The sequence below is a fragment of the Scyliorhinus torazame genome, chromosome 22 (assembly GCF_047496885.1).
Source record: "Scyliorhinus torazame isolate Kashiwa2021f chromosome 22, sScyTor2.1, whole genome shotgun sequence".
Taxonomy (NCBI): Eukaryota; Metazoa; Chordata; class Chondrichthyes; order Carcharhiniformes; family Scyliorhinidae; genus Scyliorhinus; species Scyliorhinus torazame.
This window is the reverse complement of record NC_092728.1, coordinates 100,128,923-100,153,273: the sequence shown is the minus strand read 5'-3', so window position 1 is coordinate 100,153,273 and position 24,351 is coordinate 100,128,923. Positions and strand designations below refer to the sequence as shown.

The following is a 24,351-nucleotide window of genomic DNA, read 5'->3' as shown; positions in this document are numbered from 1 at the left end:
TTTCAGAACCCAATGAATGAGACAAAAGGAACCATTTTGCTATCCCTTCACCAAGCCCATGCTTACCTCCACCTCAGTTATCAGCTGGTCAATCTTTTTACTGGTATAAACTGGCGAGCCCTCCACCTGAGTGGCTTGCCATCCTGCCCCTTTTGTGGCATGAAACATCTTGTCATATTTCTTCAGGATTTTCGCGAATCCGGTGACGTTGAGGTTCTGGAACGGAACGAAACAGGGCTCAGTCCGGTCGTTCATCGCAATAAGGGGTGGGAGGAGAAGCAAAAGGAATATAATGTGCCAGAGGAAAAACGAGATGCTCACGTTGCACATTGTTGTTAATGCACAAATCAGCCAGATTATACAGAGAAAAGCGGTGAGTTACAAAGCTCCTGAACTTGTGGTCTATTTATTGTGGTCTATTGTCTCCCATACAAGTGATCCTCTTCCTCTGCCGCCTCGCTATTTTAAAGAACATGCACTAATTATCCACTAAACCTGTACTTGTAAGTTATGGTTGGTAACGCCCATTGTTCAAACAAAGGCCCAAGTTTTGTTGCCTGCGATGGTCCTTTGTCAGTTTAAATCTAGCAGCAGTGATGTCATCAGGCAGGGAAAGGAGCCAATCTCATTGAAGTATTCTCACAGAGAGCAAGCCAGGAAGTCAAAAACCAGCTAAAGGTCTTAGACCTTGAATTAAATTTGACAAAGAACAAAATAATCAATTGCCGCATGCGTATAGAATTAAGGTAGACGCAGAAATATCGCAAGTTAACTTTAAAAAATATATATTTTTAAAATACGTAAATGTTTTTCATAATGGAGAAATTTAGCATTACGCAAATATATGATTTGTTTTCTAGAGTCCGGGAAGCTTTTTTTCAAATCAGTATTAAACAACATAGTACACTATCAAAAACCCAGTTACACCACAGTCAGTAAGCTAGAATGAGAATTTTTACAGGGAGCTTAATAACCTAAAAAGGCTCATTTCCATCAGTTCAGTGATTTTTAAAGGATTGAAGTCTTAACTACAATAGTACATAGGACCCTGAACTTGGTTCAGATGAAGGATCAATGACCTGGAAAGTTAGCACTTTGTCTCTCTGTAAGTGATGCCTGGCCTGCTGAGTATTTGCGGTATTTTCTGATTCCATGTTAGATTTCCAGTATGTGTAGTATTTTGATTTTGTAACAGTTGTTCTTTGCTGTATTGTGTGTGTGAAATCCTCCTCCCCAAAACCACACCATGTGTAGCCCCTGAAAGGAATGGACCCGATGGGAAAATGGTCCATTTTTTTGGTCTCAATGTTTCATTAAGTTTCTTACAGTATAAAACTTGCTTGTCCTCTACCCAGCCCTAGTAGTCTCGGAGGTGGAAGTAGCTTTCTACATACCTGGTAATTCTGCAGTAGGACTAGACTGAGGTAGAATTCGCTGAAGGCCAGCTTCAGGTCACACATGGTCTTGTGCCGTGCTCGGTGTCTGTATGGTCTATGAAGAATTCTCCACCATTGCCCCGATGATTGCACACTGCCATTTCTCTGAGCATCTAGCACTGCTTCGAGTTCACTCTGTAGCGTTGCTAATCGTCTCTGTGCTTCTGCGAGTTTTTCTGGAATTGGGTCGGGTGGAAGGAAAGGGTTATTTCATCAGGGTGCGATGTTGCAAAATAACTGCCTCGTATGGAGTTGCGTCATCTAATGCGCCCATTCGTAATGAACGTATTTTACTTTGGCAATGGAAGGAGACATACAGGATCCATGAGACTGAATGGTGACCAGTAGGAAACCAAAACACAAGTGATTAATTTGATTAAGAAATAAGTAATAAGTCTACTTCACATGATGGTTTATTTCTAAAACTATTCACTGTTATGCAATGTATTCATGTGACATTCAAATTTGGTGTTGAGCTTGTAAACAATCGCTGTTACACAAATTGCAACTTTGGGCTGTGTGATTATGTCATAGAATTTACAGTGCAGAAGGAGGCCATTCAGCCCATCGAGTCTGCACTGGCTCTTGGAAAGAGCACCCCACCCAAGGTCAACACTATCCCCATAACCCAGTAACCCCACCTAACACTAAGGGCAATTTTGGACACTAAGGGCAATTTAGCATGGCCAATCCACCTAACCTGCACATCTTTGGGCTGTGGGAGGAAACCGGAGCACCCGGAGGAAACCCACGCACACACGGGAGGATGTGCAAGCTCCGCACAGACAGTGACCCAAGCCGGGAATCAAACCTGGGACCCTGGTGTGGTGATGTGCATCACTGTAAATACATGTAAGCTAGACAGACACTAGAGGGAGCACCAGAAACATCACACACACACTCAACCAATAGATAAGTTAGATGGGAGGCGGCCAATGGACATTCACGATACACAAGGAGGTGACACGACCACAGGGGGGCATTACACCAACTCATACATAAAGGACACCACACACATGATCAGCCCCCTTCGGCCAGTGGAGACAGTCAGTGAGGAGAGGCACAGGGTTGATTCATTATCACACCCACCACGTGGAAGACAGCAGCTGGTTAGTCAGTTTAGGTAGCTACAATAGGATTAGCAGTAGTGTTGAACTCAAGTTATAAAAGTGTACATAGTGTAAATAAATGAGTTGAAGTTATTTACACGTCTCGACCTTCCTTGACAAATGCAACACAAGGAAGCCGCTTATGTTACAAAGGAAACATAACAAAACACCTGGAGCTGTGAAGCAATTGTGCTATCCACAATGCTACCGTGCTGCCCGTTATGGAGCAGCAACCTGCAGGAAAGCTACTAGATGCCAAACAGGAAGGAAAAAAACATCATCCTGATGAATGTGGATGCCAAATTGCTGGCCATAATTTTGTACTCCAGGATTGAGGATTGTGTTCCGGACGTTATTGGGGAGGACCAGATGAGGTTTGTTAAGGGTAGACAGTTGGTGGCCAATGTAAGAAGGTTGTTAAACGTGATCATGATGCCCCCGGAAGATAGGGAGGTGGAGGTGGTGATCGCAATGGATGCAGAAAAGGCTTTTGATCGGGTGGAATGGGATTATCTGTGGGAGGTACTGGGACAGTTTGAATTTGGGCGGGGGCTTTATTGACTGGGTCAGGTTGCTGTATCAGGCTCCTGTGGCAAGCGTACGGACGAATAGGACAACATTGGACTATTTTAGACTGAACCGGTGGACGAACCAGGGATGCCCCCTCTCCCCACTGTTGTGCGCACTAGCTATGGAGCCGTTAGCAATTGCTCTGAGAGCCTCAAGGGGCTGGAAGGGGCTGGTCCGGGGGGGGGGGGGGGGGGGGGCGTGGAGCATCGAGTCTCGCTCTATGCAGATGACCTGCTTCTGTATGTATTGGACCCAATAGAGGGGATGGAAGAAATCATGAGGATTCTAGGGTAATTTGGCCGGTTTTCGGGGTATAAACTAAATATGGGGAAAAGTGAGATGTTTGCGGTCCAGGCGAGGGGATAGGAGAGGCGATTGGGGGAGCTGCTGTTTAGAGTGGTAGGGAGAAGCTTTAGGTACCGAGGCATTCAAGTGGCGCGGGAATGGGACCGGCTGCATAAATTAAATCTGGCCCGACTAGTAGACCAAATGAAGGATGATTTTCGGAGGTGGGACGCGCTGCCGTTGTCACTGGCTGGGAGGCTGCAGACGGTGAAGATGACGGTCCTCCCCAGATTCATGTTCGTGTTTCAATGTCACCCCGTCTTTATTCCGCGGTCCTTTTTTAAACGGGTGAACAAAGTGATCACTAGCTTTATTTGGGCAGGCAAGACCCCGCGAGTACTGAAGTTAATGCTTGAGCGGGGTCGGGGAGAGCGCAGCTGGCGCCGCCAATTTTAGTAACCATTACTGGGCAGCGAATATAGCCATGATCAGGAAGTGTTGGGGAGGCGGTCGGCATGGGAGTGTATGGAGGCGGCTTCATGCAAGGGCACCAGTCTGGGGGCGTTGGTAACTGCGTCTCTACCGTTCCCGCCGGCATGGTACTCCACCAGCCGCGCGGTGGTGGTAGCCCTGAGAGTCTGGGGGCAGTGGAGGAGACATGTGGGAGCAGAGGGAGCATCGGTCTGGTCCCCAATCTATAATAATGAACAGTTTGCCCCGGGAAGTATGCCGCGGGGGTTCCGGATATGGCGGAGAGCAGGGAATGAGAGGATGGGGGACATGTTTATAGAGGGGAGCTTTCCAAGTATGAGGGCGCTGGAGAAGTTTGGGTTGGCGAGGGGAAACAAATTCAGGTATCTGCAGGTGCGGGACTTCCTACGTAAACAGGTGACAACATTCCCGCTCCAACCGCTAAGGGGGATTCAGGACAGGGTAGTTTCCAGAGGGTGGGTAGGAGAAGGGAGCGTCTCTGACATTTACAAGGAACTTATGGGGTCAGAGGAGACGCAGACCGAGGAGCTGAAGCGCAAGTGGGAGGAGGAGCTGGGAGGAGAGATAGAGGATGGTCTATGGGTGGACATGTTGAGTAGAGTCAACCCGTCCGCAACATGTGCCAGGCTCAGCCTGATACAATTCAAGGTCGTTCACCGTGCTCATATGACAACGGCCCGGATGAGCAGATTCTTTGGGGTGGAAGACAGGTGTGCAAAATGTGCAGGAGGACCAGTGAACCATGTCCACATGTTCTGGACATGTCCGAAGCTTCGGGGATTTTGGCAGGGGTTTGCAGATGTCATGTCCACGGTGCTAAAAACACGGGTGGCACTGAGTCCAGAGGTGGCGATTTTTTGGGTGTCGGAAGACCCGGGAATCCAGGAGAAAGAGGCAGACGTTCTGGCCTTTGCTTCCCTGGTAGCCCGGAGACGGATATTATTAGCTTGGAGGGACTCAAAGCCCCCGAAGTCGGAGACCTGACTATCGGACATGGCTAGCTTTCTCTGTTTGGAGAAAATCAAGTTCGCCTTGAGAGGGTCACTGTTAGGGTTCGCCCGGGGGTGGCAACCGTTCGTCAACATCTTCGCGGAAAATTAATCGTCAGCCGAAGGGAGGGGGGGGGGTTAGTTTAGCTTCGAGTAGGGGGTTAATAAAGGTGGGACCTATAAGGGAGGGAGATGGCTTTATAGTTTATAGTTTCATGTACATTGTTTATTTTGTTGTTACCTCAATAAAATGTTAATTTAAAAAAAAAGAAAGTTAGCATCAGTAACCTTAAGAAGCTCCATAGATACGAAGAATGACAAAACAAAATCTCAAAATTTACCTGCGTAAAATGTGTTTATTTTGGTTAATTCCTTTTCACATATCTGGAAGAATCTCTCTTCAAATGATGTGCAGTATCGTTGAATGACTGCGGGTTCTGTGACTGCAGAGACAAATAGGGAAAATACATCAAAGAACTTGGTTAAAATCAACAAGGAACCAAAAGCATTTGACCCTCTTTATACGATGTCAGTAGATCTCCTTTGGAATTTGACAAGAGGTACACACATTGATTATGAATCAGATAAAATGGCTCCAAGTCCAGTATAATAATCCATCTTTGGACGTTTGAGCAACATGAGAGAGTAAGATTACAGTGCAGGTGATAATAACTAGATAAACGTACTTAATTCTCAGATTTAGTGTGGGAGGAATGCAATCCTCTGCTGTGTTTTTGTTCCTGGTTTAATAGCATTAGTTGAGAAACTAGTCCACTCGAATCTGAAGACCTGGGGCGGGATTCTCCGACCCCCCTCCGGGCCGGAGAATTGGCGGGGGGGGGGCGGCGTGAATCCCGCCCCGACGCCGGCTGCCGGATTCTCCAGCTCCGGTTTTTCGGCGGGGGCGGGAATCGCATCGCGCTGGTCGGGGGCCGTTGGCAGCGCCCCCCACACCCCGGCGATTCTCCGCCCCGCCATGGGCCGAGTGGCCTCCCGTTTTCGGCGGGTCCCGCCGGCGTATATTAAACCAAGTCCGTACCGGCGGGACCTGGCTCTGCAGGCGGTCTGCGGAGTCCTCGGGGGAAGGGGGGGCACGGGGGAATTCTGGTCCCGGCGGGGCCCCCACGGTGGCCTGGCCCGCGATCGGGGCCCACCAATCTGCGGGCGGGCCTGTGCCGTGGGGGCACTCTTTCCCTCCGCGCCGGCTGGTGTAACAGTCCGCCATGGCCGGCGGGGAGAAGAACCCCTCTGCCCATGCGCTGGGATGATGCCAGCACATGCTGGCGCTCCTGCGCATGCGCCAACTCGCGCCGGCCGGCGGAGGCCCTTCAGCGCCAGCTGCCGCCAGCCTAGCCCCTGAAGGTGCGGAGGATTCCGCAATTTCTGGGCGGCTGACGCTGAAGTGGTTCACGCCACTCCTGGGAGCCGGTACAGCCTGCATCACCGGTTAGGGGAGAATCCCACCCCTGTTTCTTTAATGACCTCGTAGCCAGTTTGCCTTCAATTGTTTTCTTGCTTTCTGAAGTCTCTCCCAATTTAAGGTATCTAAAAATTGTGCGTTGGGTTGGGCTTACTGTACCGAAGGATAATTAACACTCAGCCATTCCATTGGCTCAGAAAGAAGTCTTACAACACCCGGTTAAGGTTCGACAGGTTTGTTTCGAATCACTAGCTTTCAGAGCACTGCGCCTTCCTCAGGTGAGGAACCTGGTGTTGTAAGACTTCTTACTGTGCTCACCCCAGTCCAACGCCGACATCTCCACATCATGGCTTCCATTGACTGTAAGAGATTCCGTTTGGTAGAAGAGAGGACAATAGGGAAGGGAATATCATCTGCAGAACTGGCATAGGGAATGCTTCAACGTGTGAAAGTGAGTCAACACACATATTAACGGAGCGTTACCACAGACATACCACACCATGGGTAGTTATGAAACTGACTTCAGTTAATCAGGTCATTCGTGAGTTGCCAGCAGAAAGTTGATCACAAAAAGCTGCCGACTTGTTGTGCAAATCCATCTGCTTCACAAATGCCCTTCATGGAAGAGAATGTGCCCCTCCTACCCAGTCCAGCCAATGGGTGGTTTCACTCAATGCTCTCAGCTCCGAGTTAGAAGGCTGTGGTTCCACAATCGCACTCCAGAGACTTGTGCACAAAATCTAGGCTGACACTTCATTGCAGTACTGAGGGAGTGCCATAATGTGAGAGGTGCTGTCTTTCAAGTTATACATCAAACCAAGGTCCAATCAGTCTTCTGGGGTGAATTAAAAATTTCCCAGAGCACCATTATGAAGAATCCAAAGATTCATAGAATTCCTAAGTGCAGAAGGAGGCCACTCGGCCCATCGGGTTTGCACCGACCCTCCAAAAGAGCACCCTACCTCGGTCCATTCACCCGCCCTTCCCTGTCCTAGCCCCATAACCTAACCTACAAATCTTTGGACACTAAGGGGCAATTTAGCAACGCCAATCCACCTAACCTGCACATCTTTGGACTGTGGGGGGAAACCGGAGCACCCGGAGGAAACCCACGCAGAGACGGGGAGAACGTGCGGACTCCAGACAGACAGTCACCCAAGGCCGGAATTGAACCCGCGTCCCCGGTGCTGTGAGGCAGCAGTGGTAGCCACTGTGCCACCGTGCAAGAGAGTTCTTCCTGGTTTCCTGGCCAATATTTGGTCCTCGATCAACATCATTAACGTAGATTATCTGGTCATTATCCCATTGTTATTTGCGTGCTAATTTTCGGCTGCCATTCTTCCATGCAACAGTGACTACAGTTTAAAATAACTCCAATGTCTGCACACAAAAACAAACAGTTGTGAATGCGGGGAATCTGAAATAGAAAATGCCGGGAATACTCAGGCAGTCAGGCAGCATGTGTGGAGAGAGAAACAGCGTCGCCGTTTCGGGTTGAGAACAGATAATGCTGGAAAAGCTCAGCCAGTCTGGCTGCATCTACTGTCTGAATGGCCATAAATTAGGAGAGGGGAATGTGCGAGACCTGGGTGTCCTCGTACCCCAGTCACTGAAGGTAAGCATGCAGCTGCAGCAGGCGGTAAAGAAGGCAAAAGGTATGTTGGCCTTCATTGAGAGAGGATTTGTGTACAGGAGCAGGGATGTCAGACCATACCTGGAATGTTACGTGCAGATTTGGTCTCCTTATCTGGGGAAGGATGTTCTTGCATTAGAGGGAGTGCAGCAAAGTTTACCAGACTGATTCCTGGGATGACGGGACTGACGTTTGAGGGTAGATTGAATCAGTTGGGATTGTATTTGCTGGAGTTCAGGAGAATGAGGGGGAGGGGGGTTCTCACAGAAAGCTATAAAATTCTAACAGGACTAGACAGGGTGGATGCAAGACCGATGGTGGGATGTCCAGAACAGGGGTCACAGTCTGAGGATAGGGGGCAGGCCATTTAGGCCTGAGATGGGGAGAAATGTCTTCACCCAGAGAGTGGTCGGCCTTGGAATTCGTTACCACAGGAAGTAGTTGAGGCCAAAACACTGGCGGGATTCTCTCAGCCCGGGGCCAGGCCGGAGAATCCCCGTGACCGGCGCGAATCGCGTCACGCCGCCCTGACGGCGGCACACGAGTCTCCGCAAAGCGGAGAATCGGCGGCATGGGCGCCGGCGTGGTTGGCGCGTCGCCGGTCAGAGGCTGCTCTACGCGGCTGGCCCGCCGATTCTCGGCCTGGGGTGGGCCGAGCGGCCGCGTAAAAACGCCGAGTGCCGCCGGCGCCGGCCACACATGCTCTCAGCCAGCGGGAACTCAGCGTGGAAGGGTCGGGGGGCGGCGTGTGGAGGGGGCAGGGGGGAGGGGGGGGGGTCTGACCCCTGGGGGGGGGGGGGCCTCCGATGTGGCCTGGCCCGCGATCGGGGCTCACCGATCAGTGGGCCGGCCTCTCTGGCTGGGGGCCTCCTTTCCTATGCGCCGGCCCAGTTTAGCCCTGCGCCATGTTGCGTCGGGGCCGGCACGTTGAAGGAGGCCACTGCGCAAGTGCGCGTTGCGCATGCGCGGATCCCACAATGCCTAGTTCGCGCCAGGATCGGCAGCTGGAGCGGCGTGAACCCAACAGGGGGCCAGGATTTGTCCTCGGCTCGGCCTGTTCAAGCCATCGTAAAACGCAGCGGCGTTTACGGCTGCATGGACACTCCATGGATTAGAGAATCCTGCCCACTATGTTTTCAATAAGCAGTTAGACATAGCACTTAAGGTGAAGGGGGTCAAAGGATATGGGAGGAAAGTGAGATTAGGCTATTGAATTGGCTGATCGGCCATGACCATAATGAATGGCGGAGCAGGCTCGTAGGGCCGAATGGCCTCCTCCTGCTCCTATTTTCTACGTTTCTTAAGGAACGAGGAAGCAAAGCCAAAGTTTCCAGTCGTTTTAAGGAATCAAAACTTCAACCCTGTTTCTCTCTCCTTACAGATGCTGCCAGGCCTGCTGAGATTTTCCACCAAACTCCGTCCACGTGTCGGATTCCAGCATCCGCTATATTTTGCTTATTTTAACGTTTCCGATCAATGGCTGCAATTCTGGTCTTGCAATTGGAGATGTCGGTGATTTTAACTCAAAACCCACCCAGGGTTAAAATCGAGCCTATCCTCTCTGCATCTAACTTGCCAAACTCTCTAATAACCTTAAAAATCAGGTTATTCCCCAGTCATCTCTTTCTAGAAATAACACAAAAAGGCAACCGGCTTCTCCGCTGAGACATCCCTTTGGGAATGTTACATTTAATTATGCCCAGGGGGACGATTCGCATGTTTGTTTATGACAGTTTGGAAAGTGACTTGATTAATCTGCTTGCAATTTGCTCATTATCAGGCAAGGGTTTTTATTCTCTCGCAAAGCTAATTGATTGTAAACTGGAATGAAAACCTCCAGCGGGCATTCACAAAGGCCTCAGGATAATGGGAAGCAGGGGCTGCTGTTTGTCCTCAGTCCGTCTGCAGATTGTCTCCATTGATTTATTACCATCTGTCTGTCTCCTTTATACAAATACAGAGGCTGATAAAACACAAGTTATGGAACCTGGACAAAGAGGCAGCCGGATCGGAAAGAAATCAGTGCCTGTCACACCCAGAGAGAGCTGTTTTCGTGTAGTGTACGCACGTGAACAAAATATATCCTCATTTGTGAGTTTTTGATACACTTGGTCATGCTTGACGGGGGTGAATTTTGCATTGGTCCCAATTATTTTTTTCTTCTGGGTTACATTTTTAAAAGAGTTTAGAGTACCCAATTCTTTTCTCCAATTAAGGGGCAATTTAGCATGGCCAATCCACCTACACTGCACATCTTTGGGTTATGGGGATGAGACCCATGTAGACAAGGGGAGAATGAGCAAACTCCACACGAAGAGTGACCCAGAGCAGTGATCGAACCCAGGTCCTCGGCACCGTGAGGCGGCAGTGCTAACCACTGCGCCACCGTGCCCACTCCCTCCTGCCCCATCTTCTGGGTTACATCTGTGTGAGTTTGAACTCATCCCTTTCAGAGCTACTCAATATTTTAGAACTTTCTTATTTAGGGGAACAGGGCAGGTATTTTGCGGAGGTGCAGCACCCACTGAAACAGTCCCAGAACTGGCTCATGGACTCTTTCCTGGAGGAAGAGAGAAGGAGCTATCGTCAAACTATTGTCACTCTTAGAGGCTTCAAATGCCCTTATTCAAGGCAGCAGCCAGTGCCGTTGTCTATTGGTATCCTTTGAAGACAACAGTCCCCTTTTTAAGGTACTTTGTGCCCTGGATTGTGCTCTGATTCCAAATTTCCCACTTCCTGGTTGTTCGCTCACATTTCCCCAAAAGAGACTTCAGAAAGTCGTGAACACAGCCCAGTCCATCACACGAACCTGCCTCCCATCCATTGACTCCATCTACAGCTCCCGCTGCCTGAGGAAAGCGGGCAGTATAATCAAAGATCCCTCCCACCCGGCTTACTCACTCTTCCAACTTCTTCCATCGGGCAGGAGATACAGAAGTCTGAAAACATGCACAAACAGACTCAAAAACTCTTCTTCCACACTGTCACCAGACTCATAACCGACCCTCTTATGGACTCTCTTGATTGATACTACACCCCTGTATGCTTCACCCGATGCCAGTGTCTATGTATTTACATTGTGTACCTTGTGTTGCCCTTTTATGTATTTTTCTTTTTATTTTCTTTCTTTTCATGTACTAAATGATCTGTTTGAGCTGCTTGCAAAAAAATACTTTTCACTGTACCTCAGTACGCGTGACAATAAACAAATCCAATCCAATCCAAAACATCGAATCCTCCTGGTGTTCAGCTTGTTCCTGAGCTGGGTGTCAAATTCTAGATCCTAGCCATCATCAGGATCATTGTTCCACCTCCACAACGTGACTAAGAAATCAATCCGTTTGTCTAGGGCAGCACGGTAGCATGGTGGTTAGCACAATTGCTTCACAGCTCCAGAGTCCCAGGTTCAATTCCCGGCTTGGGTCACTGTCTGTGCAGAGTCTGCATGTTCTCCCCGTGTCTGCGTGGGTTTCCTCCGGTTTCCTCCCACAGTCCAAAGATGTGCAGGTTCGGTGGATTGGCCATGCTAAATTGCCCTTAGTGTCTAAAATTGCCCTTAGTGTTGGGTGGGGTTACTGGGTTATGGGGATAGGGTGGAGGTGTGTGCTTGGGTAGGGTGCTCTTTCCAAGAGCCGGTGCTGACTCGATGGGCTGAATGGCCTCCTTCTGCACTGTAAATTCTATGATTCTATTCTTCCCACATAACGGAAGTCGCTATTCCCCGATATAAATCCCATCGAGTCCGCTCCGCCATTCAATCATGGCTGATATTTTTCTCATCCCCATTCTCCTGCCTTCTCCCCTTATTAATCAAGAACCTATCTAACTCTGTCTTAAAACACTCCGTGATTTGGCCTCCACAGCCTTCTGCGGCAAAGAGTTCCACAGATTCACCACCCTCAGGCTGAAGAAATTCCTTCTCATCTCAGTTTTAAAGGATCGGCCCTTTAGTCTGAGATTGTGTCCTCTTATTCTACTTTTTCCTACAAGTGGAAACATCCTCTCCACGTCCACTCCTGCTCGAATCCTTCCATGGTCTCTCCCCTATCTCTAAACCCTTTTCCAGCCCCAGAATGCTCTGGAAGCTCCACGTTCCTTTAACTTGACCTTCTTGAGCATCCGTGCTGACCACACTCACCAGAGTTCTGCAATCCCTCCATGAGCCTATCGTCCTCTCTCCCGCCCTCGGTAAAACCTACCTCATTGGCCAAGCTTTTGTTCGCCTGTAATAATATCTTCTAATGTGGCTCGGTGTCTAATCGGTGTTCAAGACACACTCCTGTGAAGTGCTTTGGAATGTTTAATTGCATTCTAGGGGCTCGGCAGTAAGATGTTGTGGCTGTAATTGCCCCTGGAATTCAACAGCGGACCTTCAGACTGTCACTCTCTGGGAAAAGAAAGGAGACAGAGGCTCCGGTGACAGAGACGGTGTTCAGCAGCGGGTTCCAGATGAACGGATGAAGAGCTGCATTGTCTTTAACCAGACAGCATTTTTGTTTCATAATAAATAAATGCTGACGGCACAAATAAAACCTTCGCCTTCATCAATAATACAAAAAAGAAATCGATCCCCACTCCGCCATCAGTGCTGAGTTTGCAATCTTTCACATTAATCCTGGTCAGTGGATTGCACAGGCAAATCTTTAGCGAATAATCACACAAAACCAATGCCCGCTGCCGTCGCAATGAAACGCACTGGGTGGGGTTGGTGTACGGGGCAGTCAAACAGCTGGAGTCTCCAGCCTTTTCATAGCCGATGGGGACATCCGTGTTCCGCAGCAGCCATGTGCTGTCGGGTTTACAGTGGGAAATGGAGCTGGAGAAATAGAAGGTAAAATCCGAGATCTCACCAAAGCCTGCTCAGTGTTGGACAGTGTGTCCAATCAGCATTGTTAGGAAGACTGAGGACACATGTGGGCATTTGCCCCACTGGCACCCTTGTACAGTTAGGTAAAAGTATGGATATTGGGAAAGCGATTGTGCGGAACAAGGATCCTGTCACCTGGTAGAAAGGAGGTTCCGAGCCCCCTTAGGGCTCAGTGGGCAAATACCCAGTGAGAAATTGAGCCAAGCGAAAAGGAATTTGCCTGGTTTAATAACTTTACAGAACTCACACAGGGTTCAGGTACCCCACCTTCGCTGGTTTCATAGAATCATAGAATTTACAGTGCAGAAGGATACCATTCGGCCCATCGAGTCTGCACCGGCCCTTGGAAAGAGCACCCCACTTAAGCCCCACACCTCCACCCTATCCCCGTAACCCCACCTAACCATTTTTGGATACTAAGGGCAATTTAGCATGGCCAATCCACCTAACCTGCACATCTTTGGACTGTGGGAGGAAACCGGAGCGCCCGGAGGAAACCCACGCACACACGGGGAAAACGTGCAGACTCTGCACAGACAGTGACTCAAGCCGGGAATTGAACCTGGGACCCTCGTGCTGTGATGCAACCGTGCTAACCAGTGTGCTACCGTGCTGCCCATGACAGTGGTTCTCAACCTTTTTGATCCAAGGACCACTTGGGTGGGGCAAAAGACCCCCATGGACCACTGACTGGTCTCACTTACCAGTTCAGAATTGATGGGAAGCATAAATATTTTGCTGCTCCTTTGCTACTAGATACATCAAATTTATGTGTATTTTTGTTAAATATCATAAATTATTAACTCATGTCAAGAAACAAAGACGTACACATTTTCACATTCTGAAATGTTCTGAAGGGGCAGGACAGGATAGACACTAAGAGATTGTGTCCCCCTGTCTGGGGAAACTAGAACATGGGGGGAGGGGAGGGGGCACTGTCTCACGATAAGGGGCCAATCATTTAGGACTGAGATGAGGAGAAATTTCTTTCCTCAAAGGGCTGTGAAGTTTCGGAATTCTCTATCCCACAGCATTCTGGATGCTCCATCACTGAATATATCCGAGGCTGAGATCGAGTTTTGGAATCTCAGCGAATATGGGGTGTGGTTGGGAAAGTGGAGTTGAGCCTGAGCGTGATCGCATCGAATGGTGGAGCAGGCTCGAGGGGCCGAATGGTCTACACCTGATCCTATTTCTATTCTTCATATTGAATGCAAAAAAACACGTTCAATTGAAACATTGTGATATAAACCTCACAATAGTCTTCTAAGAATCTAAGACTTATCTCACAAAGATATTAATCAAACAAATCAACAGTCAGCTAAATCCTGCTCATAAAACTATATTGTTGTTGCCCGCACCAATGGTGTCTCATGCCAAGCATGCAGGCGCCAATCTGGTTGTGTGGCAACATGAGAGTGGTGAGCAAGAGGGTTCTGAACTGTTGTCTGGTATAGCCTCGACTGTGGCCTTGTACATCAGTGACACTTTGGACCAGCCCGTTGACTGCCTGACCACCAGTGGTCCATGCACCTTGAGAAACACTGGTCTAGGGAGAAAGAAGATCAGCCATGTTTACTGTTCCAGATAGCTATCTGGGAAACCCAACCAGATAGTCCACCCATAAAGAGATTGATTGGGGATGGGGATGGGGGGGGGGGGGGGGGGGGGTAGCCTGGATGAGCTGTCCCCTCTGGAAGAATAACGTTCCAGTTCTCACCATCCAGGTTCATAAATGAAAGATGTGCAGGTCAGATGGATGGACATGCTAAACAGGGTGAGGTTGCAGGGATTGGACCTCGGTAGGGTGTCATTCAAAGGCTCGGTGCATTCTCGATGGGCCGAATGGCCTCTTTCTGTACTGTAGGGATTCTCTTATCGCTCTCTGATTCTCTGATGAAGAATGACCTGTTGGTTGAGGTATTGGAGGGTCCCCTGTTCCTGTGGAACCATACCTCACAGTCAGGAGTAGGAAAGTTAGCGGACAAAATACTGGGAATTCTGACACTGGAGGGAGTAATGTTACAATTCGAATGAGAGAAGGCAATGGTACAATCAGTCTAGAGTTTTATGTAGGTGAGAATGTGAGAGAGGAAGACTGTAGGTTGCTGCATTGGTGGCATGAAAGGACTAATAGAAAAAGACTTGATGACCACCCAGATGACCTAAAGAATTTTACAGTCAATTGAAGTACTTTTGAAGTGTAGTCGTTGTTGTAGGAAACACCACAGCCACTATGTACACAGTAAGATCCCACAAACAGTAACGCGATTATAACCAAATAGCCTGTGATATTGATTGAGGGTTAAACACTGGGCAGGACCCCAGGGAGGTGCCCCCCCCCCCCCCCTTGCTCTGCTTCAACGTAGTTTCATGGGATTTTTCTGTCCATCAGAGGGGGCATCCAGGGTCTCATCCGAGAGACGGCACTTCTGACAGAGCAGCAATCCCTCAGCACTGCGGTTGAACATCGACATCGATTGTTGCGCTCACGACTTGAAACCAGAACATTTGGCGCAGACACGAGAGTTGCCAGCTGAGCCATCGCTGGCATTATCCAGAGTGACACAGATAAGAGAGGGACTTGAGGAAAGGTGATTGGACAGAGTAACAAGAGGGGCAATGGGGTACAGAAGAGTGATGAAAGGTGACTGTAGAGGGAACAGGAGTAACTGGGGAAGCAATGAGAGGGGATGGCAATGAGAGGGCAGCTACAGATGAGAGCAGGGTCGTTTCCCAAACAAGCTTTTCCTTGTGTTGCCATCTCACAAATTGCTCTGCTTTGCTCCAGGAGATTTTGTGTGTAGGATTTACAGTGCAGAAGGAGGCCATTCGGCCCGTTGAGTCTGCACCGGCCCTTGGAAAGAGCACCCTACCCAAGCCTACCTCCACGCTATCCCCGTAACCCAGGAAACCCCACACAACCTTTTTGGACACGAAGGGCAATTTTAGCATGGCCAATCCACCTAGCCTGCACATCTTTGGACTGTGGGAGGAAACCGGAGCACCCGTAAGAAACCCATACAGACATACGGAGAACGTGCATTATCCGCACAGACATAGACCCAAGCCAGGAATTGAACCAGGGACCATGGAGCTGTGAAGCAACAGTGCTAACCACTGTGCTACCGCACCGCCCATAGGGTAGGATCGTGCGTAGCTTGAGTGGCTTGGCACCTGGACTTTCTTGGGCAAGAAGAGGCCTAGGCGCTGGGAAACCACATAGCTTACTTGGCTGGGGAGCAGTTGAGAGGTAAGGGCATCTGAAACGCTGAAATGCACTGTGCCAGTTGTTCAATATTTCCTCATGCAAAAATAAATATTGATCTTTCCAAGATCCACATTACATTTGACATAAAGTAAATGGAGATTAAGTTGGACTGGATGTATATTCCTTTCTGATTAATGCACATTACACAAATTGTTCGATGAAAAAGCCTGCCACTTTGCAGGGCATTGCATCCTTGACACACGCAGGTCCCGGAATTGCCGGGAGATGTGGAGAGGCATTCCCAGCACCCAAATGGTTACCGTGATTAGTTGCCGTGTCAAAAATGTGGCAGCCATTTTCCACACAGCAACCGCAAACAATAATGTGATAATGACCGGTTATTCTGCTTTTTTTTAGTGATCTTAATTGAGCAACACCAGGGCGAATTCCCTTTGCTCTTGTTCAAAATAGTGGCCTGGGATGCAGTTGAGAGGCCCCCTGCTTAATGGCTCATCCACAAGCCAGCACCTGTGACAGTATGTCATTCCAGTGGTACTGCACTCAAGTGCCAAATGTGTTCAGGTTTCTCGAGTGTGGATTGAACCTATAACCTTGTGGCTTAAAGGTGTAAGTGGGAAAACTGAGACACACCATTCACCTGGCTGACAGCAGTGGATATAGGAGTGGGCTTCACAATGACTTCCACCAGCCTGTGTTACTCAGAGAACTGGAGGGTACCGTTAGCAATCAGCACCAAGATTTATTAAAGCAATCCACCTGGTACAATGAAACAATTTGTTTATAACACCCGTTGTATAATCTGGAATTAAATGTTGGAATTAATAGATTACAGAAGCAGCACGGTGACACAGTGGCTAGCACTGCTGCCTCACAGCTCCAGGGACCCGGGTTTACACATTCTCCCCGTGTCTGCGTGGGTTTCCTCCGGGTGCTCTGGTTTCCTCCCACAGTCCAAAGATGTGCAGGTGAGGTGGATTGGCCATGCTAGATTGCCCCAAGGGGTTACAAGGATGGATGTGGCCCTAGCTAGGGTATTCTTTCAGAGCGTCGGTGCGGACTCAATGGGCCGATTGGCCTCCTTCCGCACTGTATGGCCTGGGGGTGCCCTGCCTATGTGAGGTGGTTTGCGGGGTTTCCCGAGGACCCCCTTATAGGTGGGGCTTTGGGGGAGACTGGGGTTCGCGTTGGGAGGTCGCGATATCGGGATGCCATTTAAAAATGGTGTCCCAATCGCCTCCTACACTGACGAATTCCGGCGAGCGGAGCTCCCTGGTGCAGAAAACGGGATTAAGTGCGGCTTGGCAGAGCATTCTCTCTGAGGCCCCTGAATGCAACAATATTCAGTTAGATAGTGCGGCATATCTCAGCGCTGTGAGAGCTGGGAAACACCCGGCTAAATGTACTCGACACAGGACTCTGTTGCAATTTGGTTAGATTGCGTCCATGGTCAATGTTGAGGTTATATACAAGGTTAACAGAAAATGCTAGAAATATTCAGAACGTCGGGCAACATCTGTAGAGAAACAAAGGTAGCCTTTCAAATCGATGATCCTTCTTCAGAGTCCGATGCCCCGTCCTGGGTCGAGTGCCGTGCAGGCCCAGGCCTTTGGCCAAACACCAAGTCATCCCAATGGAATACCTCCCAGTGTCGATGTAAGTACAAGTCACAGTGGGTCAGAAGTCCCGGAGCCCCGGTAGAGATAGACGCCTGGGGCCCGTACTCTCCGTCTGGATGAACCAGAGGAGGAGGATTGCATGCAGCTCAATTCTGCGGTTGGGCGGCACGGATGCAGGGTCATTTTATTGGCCGCCTACAAATACTTGCTTGATCTTAAGCCGTGCACTCAAATTGCGCTCACTGATGCGTTGAGCCGGCTACCCTTGCCGACTAGCCCCCCACCATCTCCTCCCATGGTGGATAAGATTTTCACCACCACGGACATCACAGACTCGTTGCCAGTCACTGCATCTAGGATCCGTGAGTGGAACCAAACAGACCCAGTTTTCTCCAAGGTTCGACATCTCATGTTATATGCTGGGCAGCATCGACATCCCCCAGGTGAATCACAGGCTTACTCATCAAAGATGTCCGAATTTAGTGTGGAGGGTGGTGTCCTGTTTTGGGGTATGTGTGTCGTTATCCTGGAAAGGGGCCACAGTTTGATCCTGCAGGATCTCCACAACAGGCACCCGGGGATGCCAAAAAATGAAAATGTGAGCGCTTATCTACATTTGGTGGTCGGGCCTGGGTGTTGACATTGAATGATTGGCCCAACAATGTTCCGTCTGTCAGGAGGACCAAAATCTCCCACCGGCCGCGTCCCTCCACCCTTGAGAATGGCCAGTGCGGACATGGGCACTGTTGCATGCCGATTTTGTTGCGTTGTTTCAGGAGTTAATGTTCCTCCTGATTGATGCCCATTCCAAATGGCTGGAAGTCCACAAGATGGGGGCAACCACCTCCAGGACTACAATTGAAAAGTTGCATTGGTCTTTTTGCACCCATGGCATCCCCGAGCTGTACGTCACGGACAATGGCACACCTTTTACAAATCTGGTCTCGGGGTTTCTGAAGGTCAACAGGGTAAGACACATTCGGACTCTCCCGTAGCACCCAGCTTCGAATGGGCCAACGCATAGGTCCAGATGTACAAACACGATTTTGAAAACAGTCTTTGGGGTCAATTGACACTAGGCTGATCTGGTTCCTGTTTTGTTTCAGGACCACCCCGCACGCCATGACTGGGGTGGCCCCCGGCTGAGATGCCGATGGACAGAGACTTTGGGCCTGCCTTAACGTGGGCTTCCCTGATATTGGCGGGAAGTTGCGCCACAACCAAGACCTGCAAGGGTGTCGCCCCATTCGATGTCGACTGCCCAGACTCTGTACCAGGTGACTCAGTGAATGTCCGCAAGTTTATAGACATCGCGCAGTGGATCTCCAGGACTGTAATCCGCCAGGCAGAGCCGGTTTCCTACCAAATACAAGTCCAGGGTTGAGTAATGCGTAAGCACCTGGATCACGTTAGGTCCAGCTGACCACCTCTTTGTGAAATTCCTCATGAACGTACTTTCTTGTCCAGCCGAGCCTGATTCCTGAGTGGGCCAGGACAGAACTCCAAGGGGGTCAAGACACCGACATGAGAGAGGTCATCAACACAGATTCAAAGATGCAGACCTGACCTTTGGAGATCTCCGACGGAGGGTCCACAGTGCGGCTGTCTCCAGCAGAGAATCCTATTCTGCCTTCCAGTCAGAAGCAACCTTTGCCCTCCTGGTATACTCCAGCTGATCCTGGTGCACGGCGCACAGCCGGATGGGAAGCGAGTCCGGCGCCCTCCATCGTCACAGTCATCGGAGAATTCTCTGGACTTTGGAGGGGGAGGGTTGCCATAACCTTCATGGGAATTACGAAGTGGCAATGATTACATTTCCCATGAGTCTCACTGAGCATGAGCTCCCCTGTCAAAGGGGCAGGGAACTCTAAACCACGTACAGCTAAAGGTCTGTATAATGTCGGCCAGTTTGGGTACCGACATCGAGGAGAGTCCCAGCTGGGATCTCTCATGCCGTGTAATTAATAGCCATGATGTGGAGATGCCGGCGTTGGACTGGGGTGAGCACAGTACGAAGTCTTACAACACCAGGTTAAAGTCCAACAGGTTTGTTTCCATGTCACTAGCTTTCGGAGCGCTGCTCCTTCCTCAGGTGAATGAAGAGGTCTGTTCCAGAAACACATATATAGACAAATTCAAAGATGCCAGACAATGCTTGGAATGCGAGCATTAGCAGGTGATTAAATCTTTACAGATCCAGAGATGGGGTAACCCCAGGTTAAAGAGGTGTGAATTGTACCAAGCCAGGACAGTTGGTAGGATTTCGCAGGCCAGATGGTGGGGGATGAATGTAATGCAACATGAATCCCAGGTCCCGGTTGAGGCCGCACTCATGTGTGCGGAACTTGGCTATAAGTTTCTGCTCGGCGATTCTGCGTTGTCGCAGGTCCTGAAGGCCGCCTTGGAGAACACCTACCCGGAGATCAGAGGCTGAATGCCCTTGACTGCTGAAGTGTTCCCCGACTGGAAGGGAACATTCCTGCCTGGTGATTGTTGCGCGATGTCCGTTACGTAAGCGTTCTCCCATCTCTGGATCTGTAAAGATTTAATCACCTGCTAATGCTCGCATTCCAAGCATTGTTTGGCATCTTTGAATTTGTCTATATATGTGTTTCTGGAACAGACCTCTTCATTCACCTGAGGAAGGAGCAGCGCTCCGAAAGCTAGTGACATGGAAACAAACCTGTTGGACTTTAACCTGGTGTTGTAAGACTTCGTACTGTGTAATTAATAGTTGTTGTAATAACATTTTATTTCTTTCTCCAGCTCTGTGTGGACTCCCTTTGTGGCCTACTAAACTACTATATAAACAGAGCAACAGTTCACCCTTTGAACTGAACGTAACCTTTCCGATTTCCTTCTATCTTTCCTTATGATCTGACAACATTTATACTGTCTACAGGCTGGTGCGTCAGTTTGAAGATCTTTGAATCCATAAACCTTCAGCCGTATTTCCAACATAATGTGACCTTGACCTGTGCAATATTTATTCCTATTCTGGCGCCTTACGGTCTTGAAAGGTACAGAGAAACATTGGAGTTTAGGGCAGGTGTTGTATATTTTATATGTCTTGTATCTATGCAGAGAGTCCACACCCAGGCTTAACGATTCAAGCACAGTGAGCATCAATAGTCAACAAATTCGCAGAGTCAAGCACAGAAAAATTGAACGCAACAGTTAGCAGGACACAAAAGGAGACATTTATAGCAACAACAATTAAGTCTCCATTTTGAAGCAATCAAGGGCTCGATTCAACTAATTCGGCACAAAGTCCCACAGCGAGCGCGTTTAGCCACATGTTTCCCAGTGTTCGCAGCACCGAGGAACACATGGCTATAAAATGCGACTCGCATTGGAAGGAGCCTCAGTGAGGAACGCACAGCTGAGGCTGCACACAGCCTCGTTTTGTATACTGGGGAGCTCTGCTTGCTGGAACTCCCCAGTGTAGAGAGAGATTGGGACGCAACTCAATCTCTGATTGCACCTGATAAATTTTTTTAATACTTTCCATTGCAGTTGATTTTTTTCCTTTATTGTTTTATTTGTGATGGCATCAAATGAAATGTTTCAAATGAAAGACACAAGGCCGGATTCTCCGTCCCACCTCACCCATTTTCTGGTGCGACCCGGCCCCGCCGGCAGCGGGACCCTCCATCCCAGCAGCCGGCCAATGGGGCTTCCCATTGTGGGCACCCTCACACCGTCGGGAAATCCACGGGCGTGAGCGCGCTGCCGGCGAAACGGAGGATTCCGCCGACGGAGAATCCAGCTCACTTTCCTTCCTCATTTCCCACATCTGGAAGCACATGAGGAAGATAACGCATGTGCTCACATCTGTTTCCATGCTAGTGTTTCCCATAATGGGTCACCAGCCTGAGACTATAGCTTGAGTATATGACCATAAGACATAGGAGAAGAATTAGGCCACTCGGCCCATCGAGTCTGCTCTGCCATTCAATCATGGCTGATATGTTCCTCATCCCCATTCTCCTGCCTTCTGCCCATAAACCCTGGTTATTAATCAAGAACCTATCTATCTCTGTCTTAAAGACACTCAGTGATTTGGCCTCTGCTCCAAAGAGTTCCACAGATTCATCACCCTCTAGCTGAAGAAATTCCTCCTCATCTCAGTTTTAAAGGATCTTCCCTTCACTCTGAGGCTGTGGCCTTGGGTTCTAGTTTCTCCTACTGGTGGAAACATCCTCTCCATGTGCACCCTATTCAGGCCTCTCAATATCCTCTAAGTGTCAAAAAGATCCCCCCCTCATCCTTCTAAACTCCAACGAGTACAGACCCAGTGTCCCCAGTCCCAGCATAGCTGACCAGGAGTCTCTCCTTCTCACTGTAGGCATGTTGGAAGGGTTTGCAGATTGAGAATCAACCTGTTTGAGAATTATCTGAATATATCTCCGTTGGCCATCAATAGCTGTGGAGTGGGACTCTCTCAGAGCCTCTCTCACTCAGAAACTATCATTGCTATCCCTTATGCCACAAGTCCTCCTGAAAGACACTGGCAGTAAAATATTCAACAGATCTAATAATTAGTGATCGCCAAGGAAGTCAATTTGCAAGTTATGGCAATGTCACAACTGTGGTGATAAGCCAACCATAGTTGGATGGTGTGCAACCTCCAACCAGCAGGTGGCGGTACAGATACACCATGCAGTCTCCAGACCAAGGTCATATGACCTGTGACTCCGATATAAAGGGAGACACATCCGGGCATCTTCAGAAGAAGATTGAGAGGGTAATAAGACACACATATGAATGGTCAGTGGTGGGTGCATGTTCCAGAGGAGTGGTTCGCAGACTCCATGATAACGTGCTCTGTATCAGATTGCTATCTTACCACACGAGACTCAATAAAATATTCTGGTATCAACAGCTGCATTCATAGTTTTATTTTACATTGAATGGATAGCAGCAAACTTAATAACTCCACAGAATGTACGATATCACCCAAAAATGCACTCAGGGATTTGAAAAAAATTAAAGGATAGTTTCGGAGAATTCTAAAGCTACTTTTATAGAATGTTGCCTTGTTTTAACTTGCTCAAACACATTTGAATCACTTCTTCTTTACATATATGCACAGCAAGTTTAAAACTGGTAACCTCACCCATCCTGCACCCTCTTTGCCCCACCATATATTTGTTTCAAAGTTTACACCGACAGGAAGTAATTAACTCCTTCCTTCTATTCGACAAGTTGAAATTCTGAATGTTATGACACAGTGCTGCATTATAATTCACAAATGCATGCTTTGTAAATCAACCCATTCAAGCATTCTCCTAAGGATCAACAAAGGATTTTTGCTTCCCATTTCTAGGTGATCCCGGTTTTTGTGTTCGCATCTGTTCTGGTGATACAGATTATCAAGAGTATTTATTTTACGGACTTTCGGTGGATGTGTAAAGGGGGAAGACGTGGACAATGTGGGTCCCGCTAGGGTATGGTGTTTCTTTTTAGCCATTTTCGCCCAGTTTCTGGGAGTATTTCTGTTCAAAAACCCGCTTGTTTAAGGCAGTAAAGTGCCTACATCGAGGATATGCCCAGGCAGACCAGGAGAGGAGAGCCTGACAGCGCTAAATCGTCGACTGAATCGGAGGCTTCTCGGGGCTCGTCGGTGCAGAAAATGGCGGAGGCGGCCTCTGTGACTCCGGCCACTCCATTAACAGCTGAGGTGCTTACCGGCATCTTGGCGGTGGTATTTGAGAAGCGAAGGTGGGTTGTGTCGGGGACCTCCGCAAGTCGATGAAAGAGGTCCTGGCTCCCTATCGGTTGACATTGGAGAAGACCAACGAGACAGTAAAAGTGCATGGGGCGGGATTCTCCACTCCCACGCCGAAGTGGCCGCGCCGTCGTGAACGCCGTTGAGGTTCACGACGGCGCATAACGGCCCCGGTCCCGACCGATTCAGGCCCTGACAATGGGCCAGGATCGGAGCCGCGTCATCTACACGCGCCAGGCCTTGTCGCCCGCTAAGGCCAATTTAGCATGGCCAATCCACCTAACCTGCACATCTTTGGACTGTGGGAGGAAACCAGAGCACCCGGAGGAAACCCACGCAGACACGGGGAGAACATGCAGACTCCGCACAGACAGTGACCCAAGCCGGGAATCGAACCTGGGACCCTGGAGCTGTGAAGCAATTGTGCTAAGCACTGTGCTACCGTGCTGCCCACTATCTGTTAGCATTTTTCTTCACTCTGGGTGGGAGCTGTCCTGTTAGTTGAAGAGTTAGCTAACGGAAGCATTGTGGGTGACTGCAGCTCATTATATTAGTCTGGTTTTAGATATGAGCTTAGTGTTTTTGTTCTGTTGGGGGTGAGGTTTATTAGAAGTAGGTTTTAGTGGTTTCTGTTCACCTTACTGTTTTTTAATGCACATTTAGGTGTAGTAGTGTCTGAAGAGGAAGAGCGGGTGGGGGCAGGGGTAATTTGCTGATGGCGACTTCTGGGGCGTAATTCTCCCGAAACGGCGCGATGTCCGCCGACTGGCGCCCAAAACGGTGCCAATCAGACGGGCATCGCGCCGCCCCAAAGGTGCGGAATGCTCCGCATCTTTGGGGGCCGAGCCCCAACCTTGAGGGGCTAGGCCGACGCCGGAGGAATTTCCGCCCCGCCAGCTGGCGGAAACGGCCTTTGGTGCCCCGCCAGCTGGCGCGGAAATGACATCTCCGGGCGGCGCATGCGCAGGAGC

At 49.3% G+C, this 24,351-nt stretch overlaps 1 protein-coding gene across 1 annotated transcript in view; it reads right to left on the bottom strand.

Moving 5' to 3' along the window:
• The window catches only part of LOC140398864 (xenotropic and polytropic retrovirus receptor 1 homolog), a 109,171-nt gene extending 87,678 nt beyond the window's left edge, over positions 1-21,493 (bottom strand). Inside the window, exons 1-4 of the mRNA XM_072487806.1 lie at positions 21,424-21,493; positions 5,223-5,324; positions 1,395-1,612; positions 67-216 (exon numbers count right to left, since the gene is read on the bottom strand). Of these exons, the coding sequence (XP_072343907.1) occupies positions 67-216; positions 1,395-1,612; positions 5,223-5,324; positions 21,424-21,493 (540 nt within the window). The remainder of the gene's footprint in view (positions 1-66; positions 217-1,394; positions 1,613-5,222; positions 5,325-21,423) is intronic.
• Positions 21,494-24,351: the final 2,858 nt, after the last annotated feature.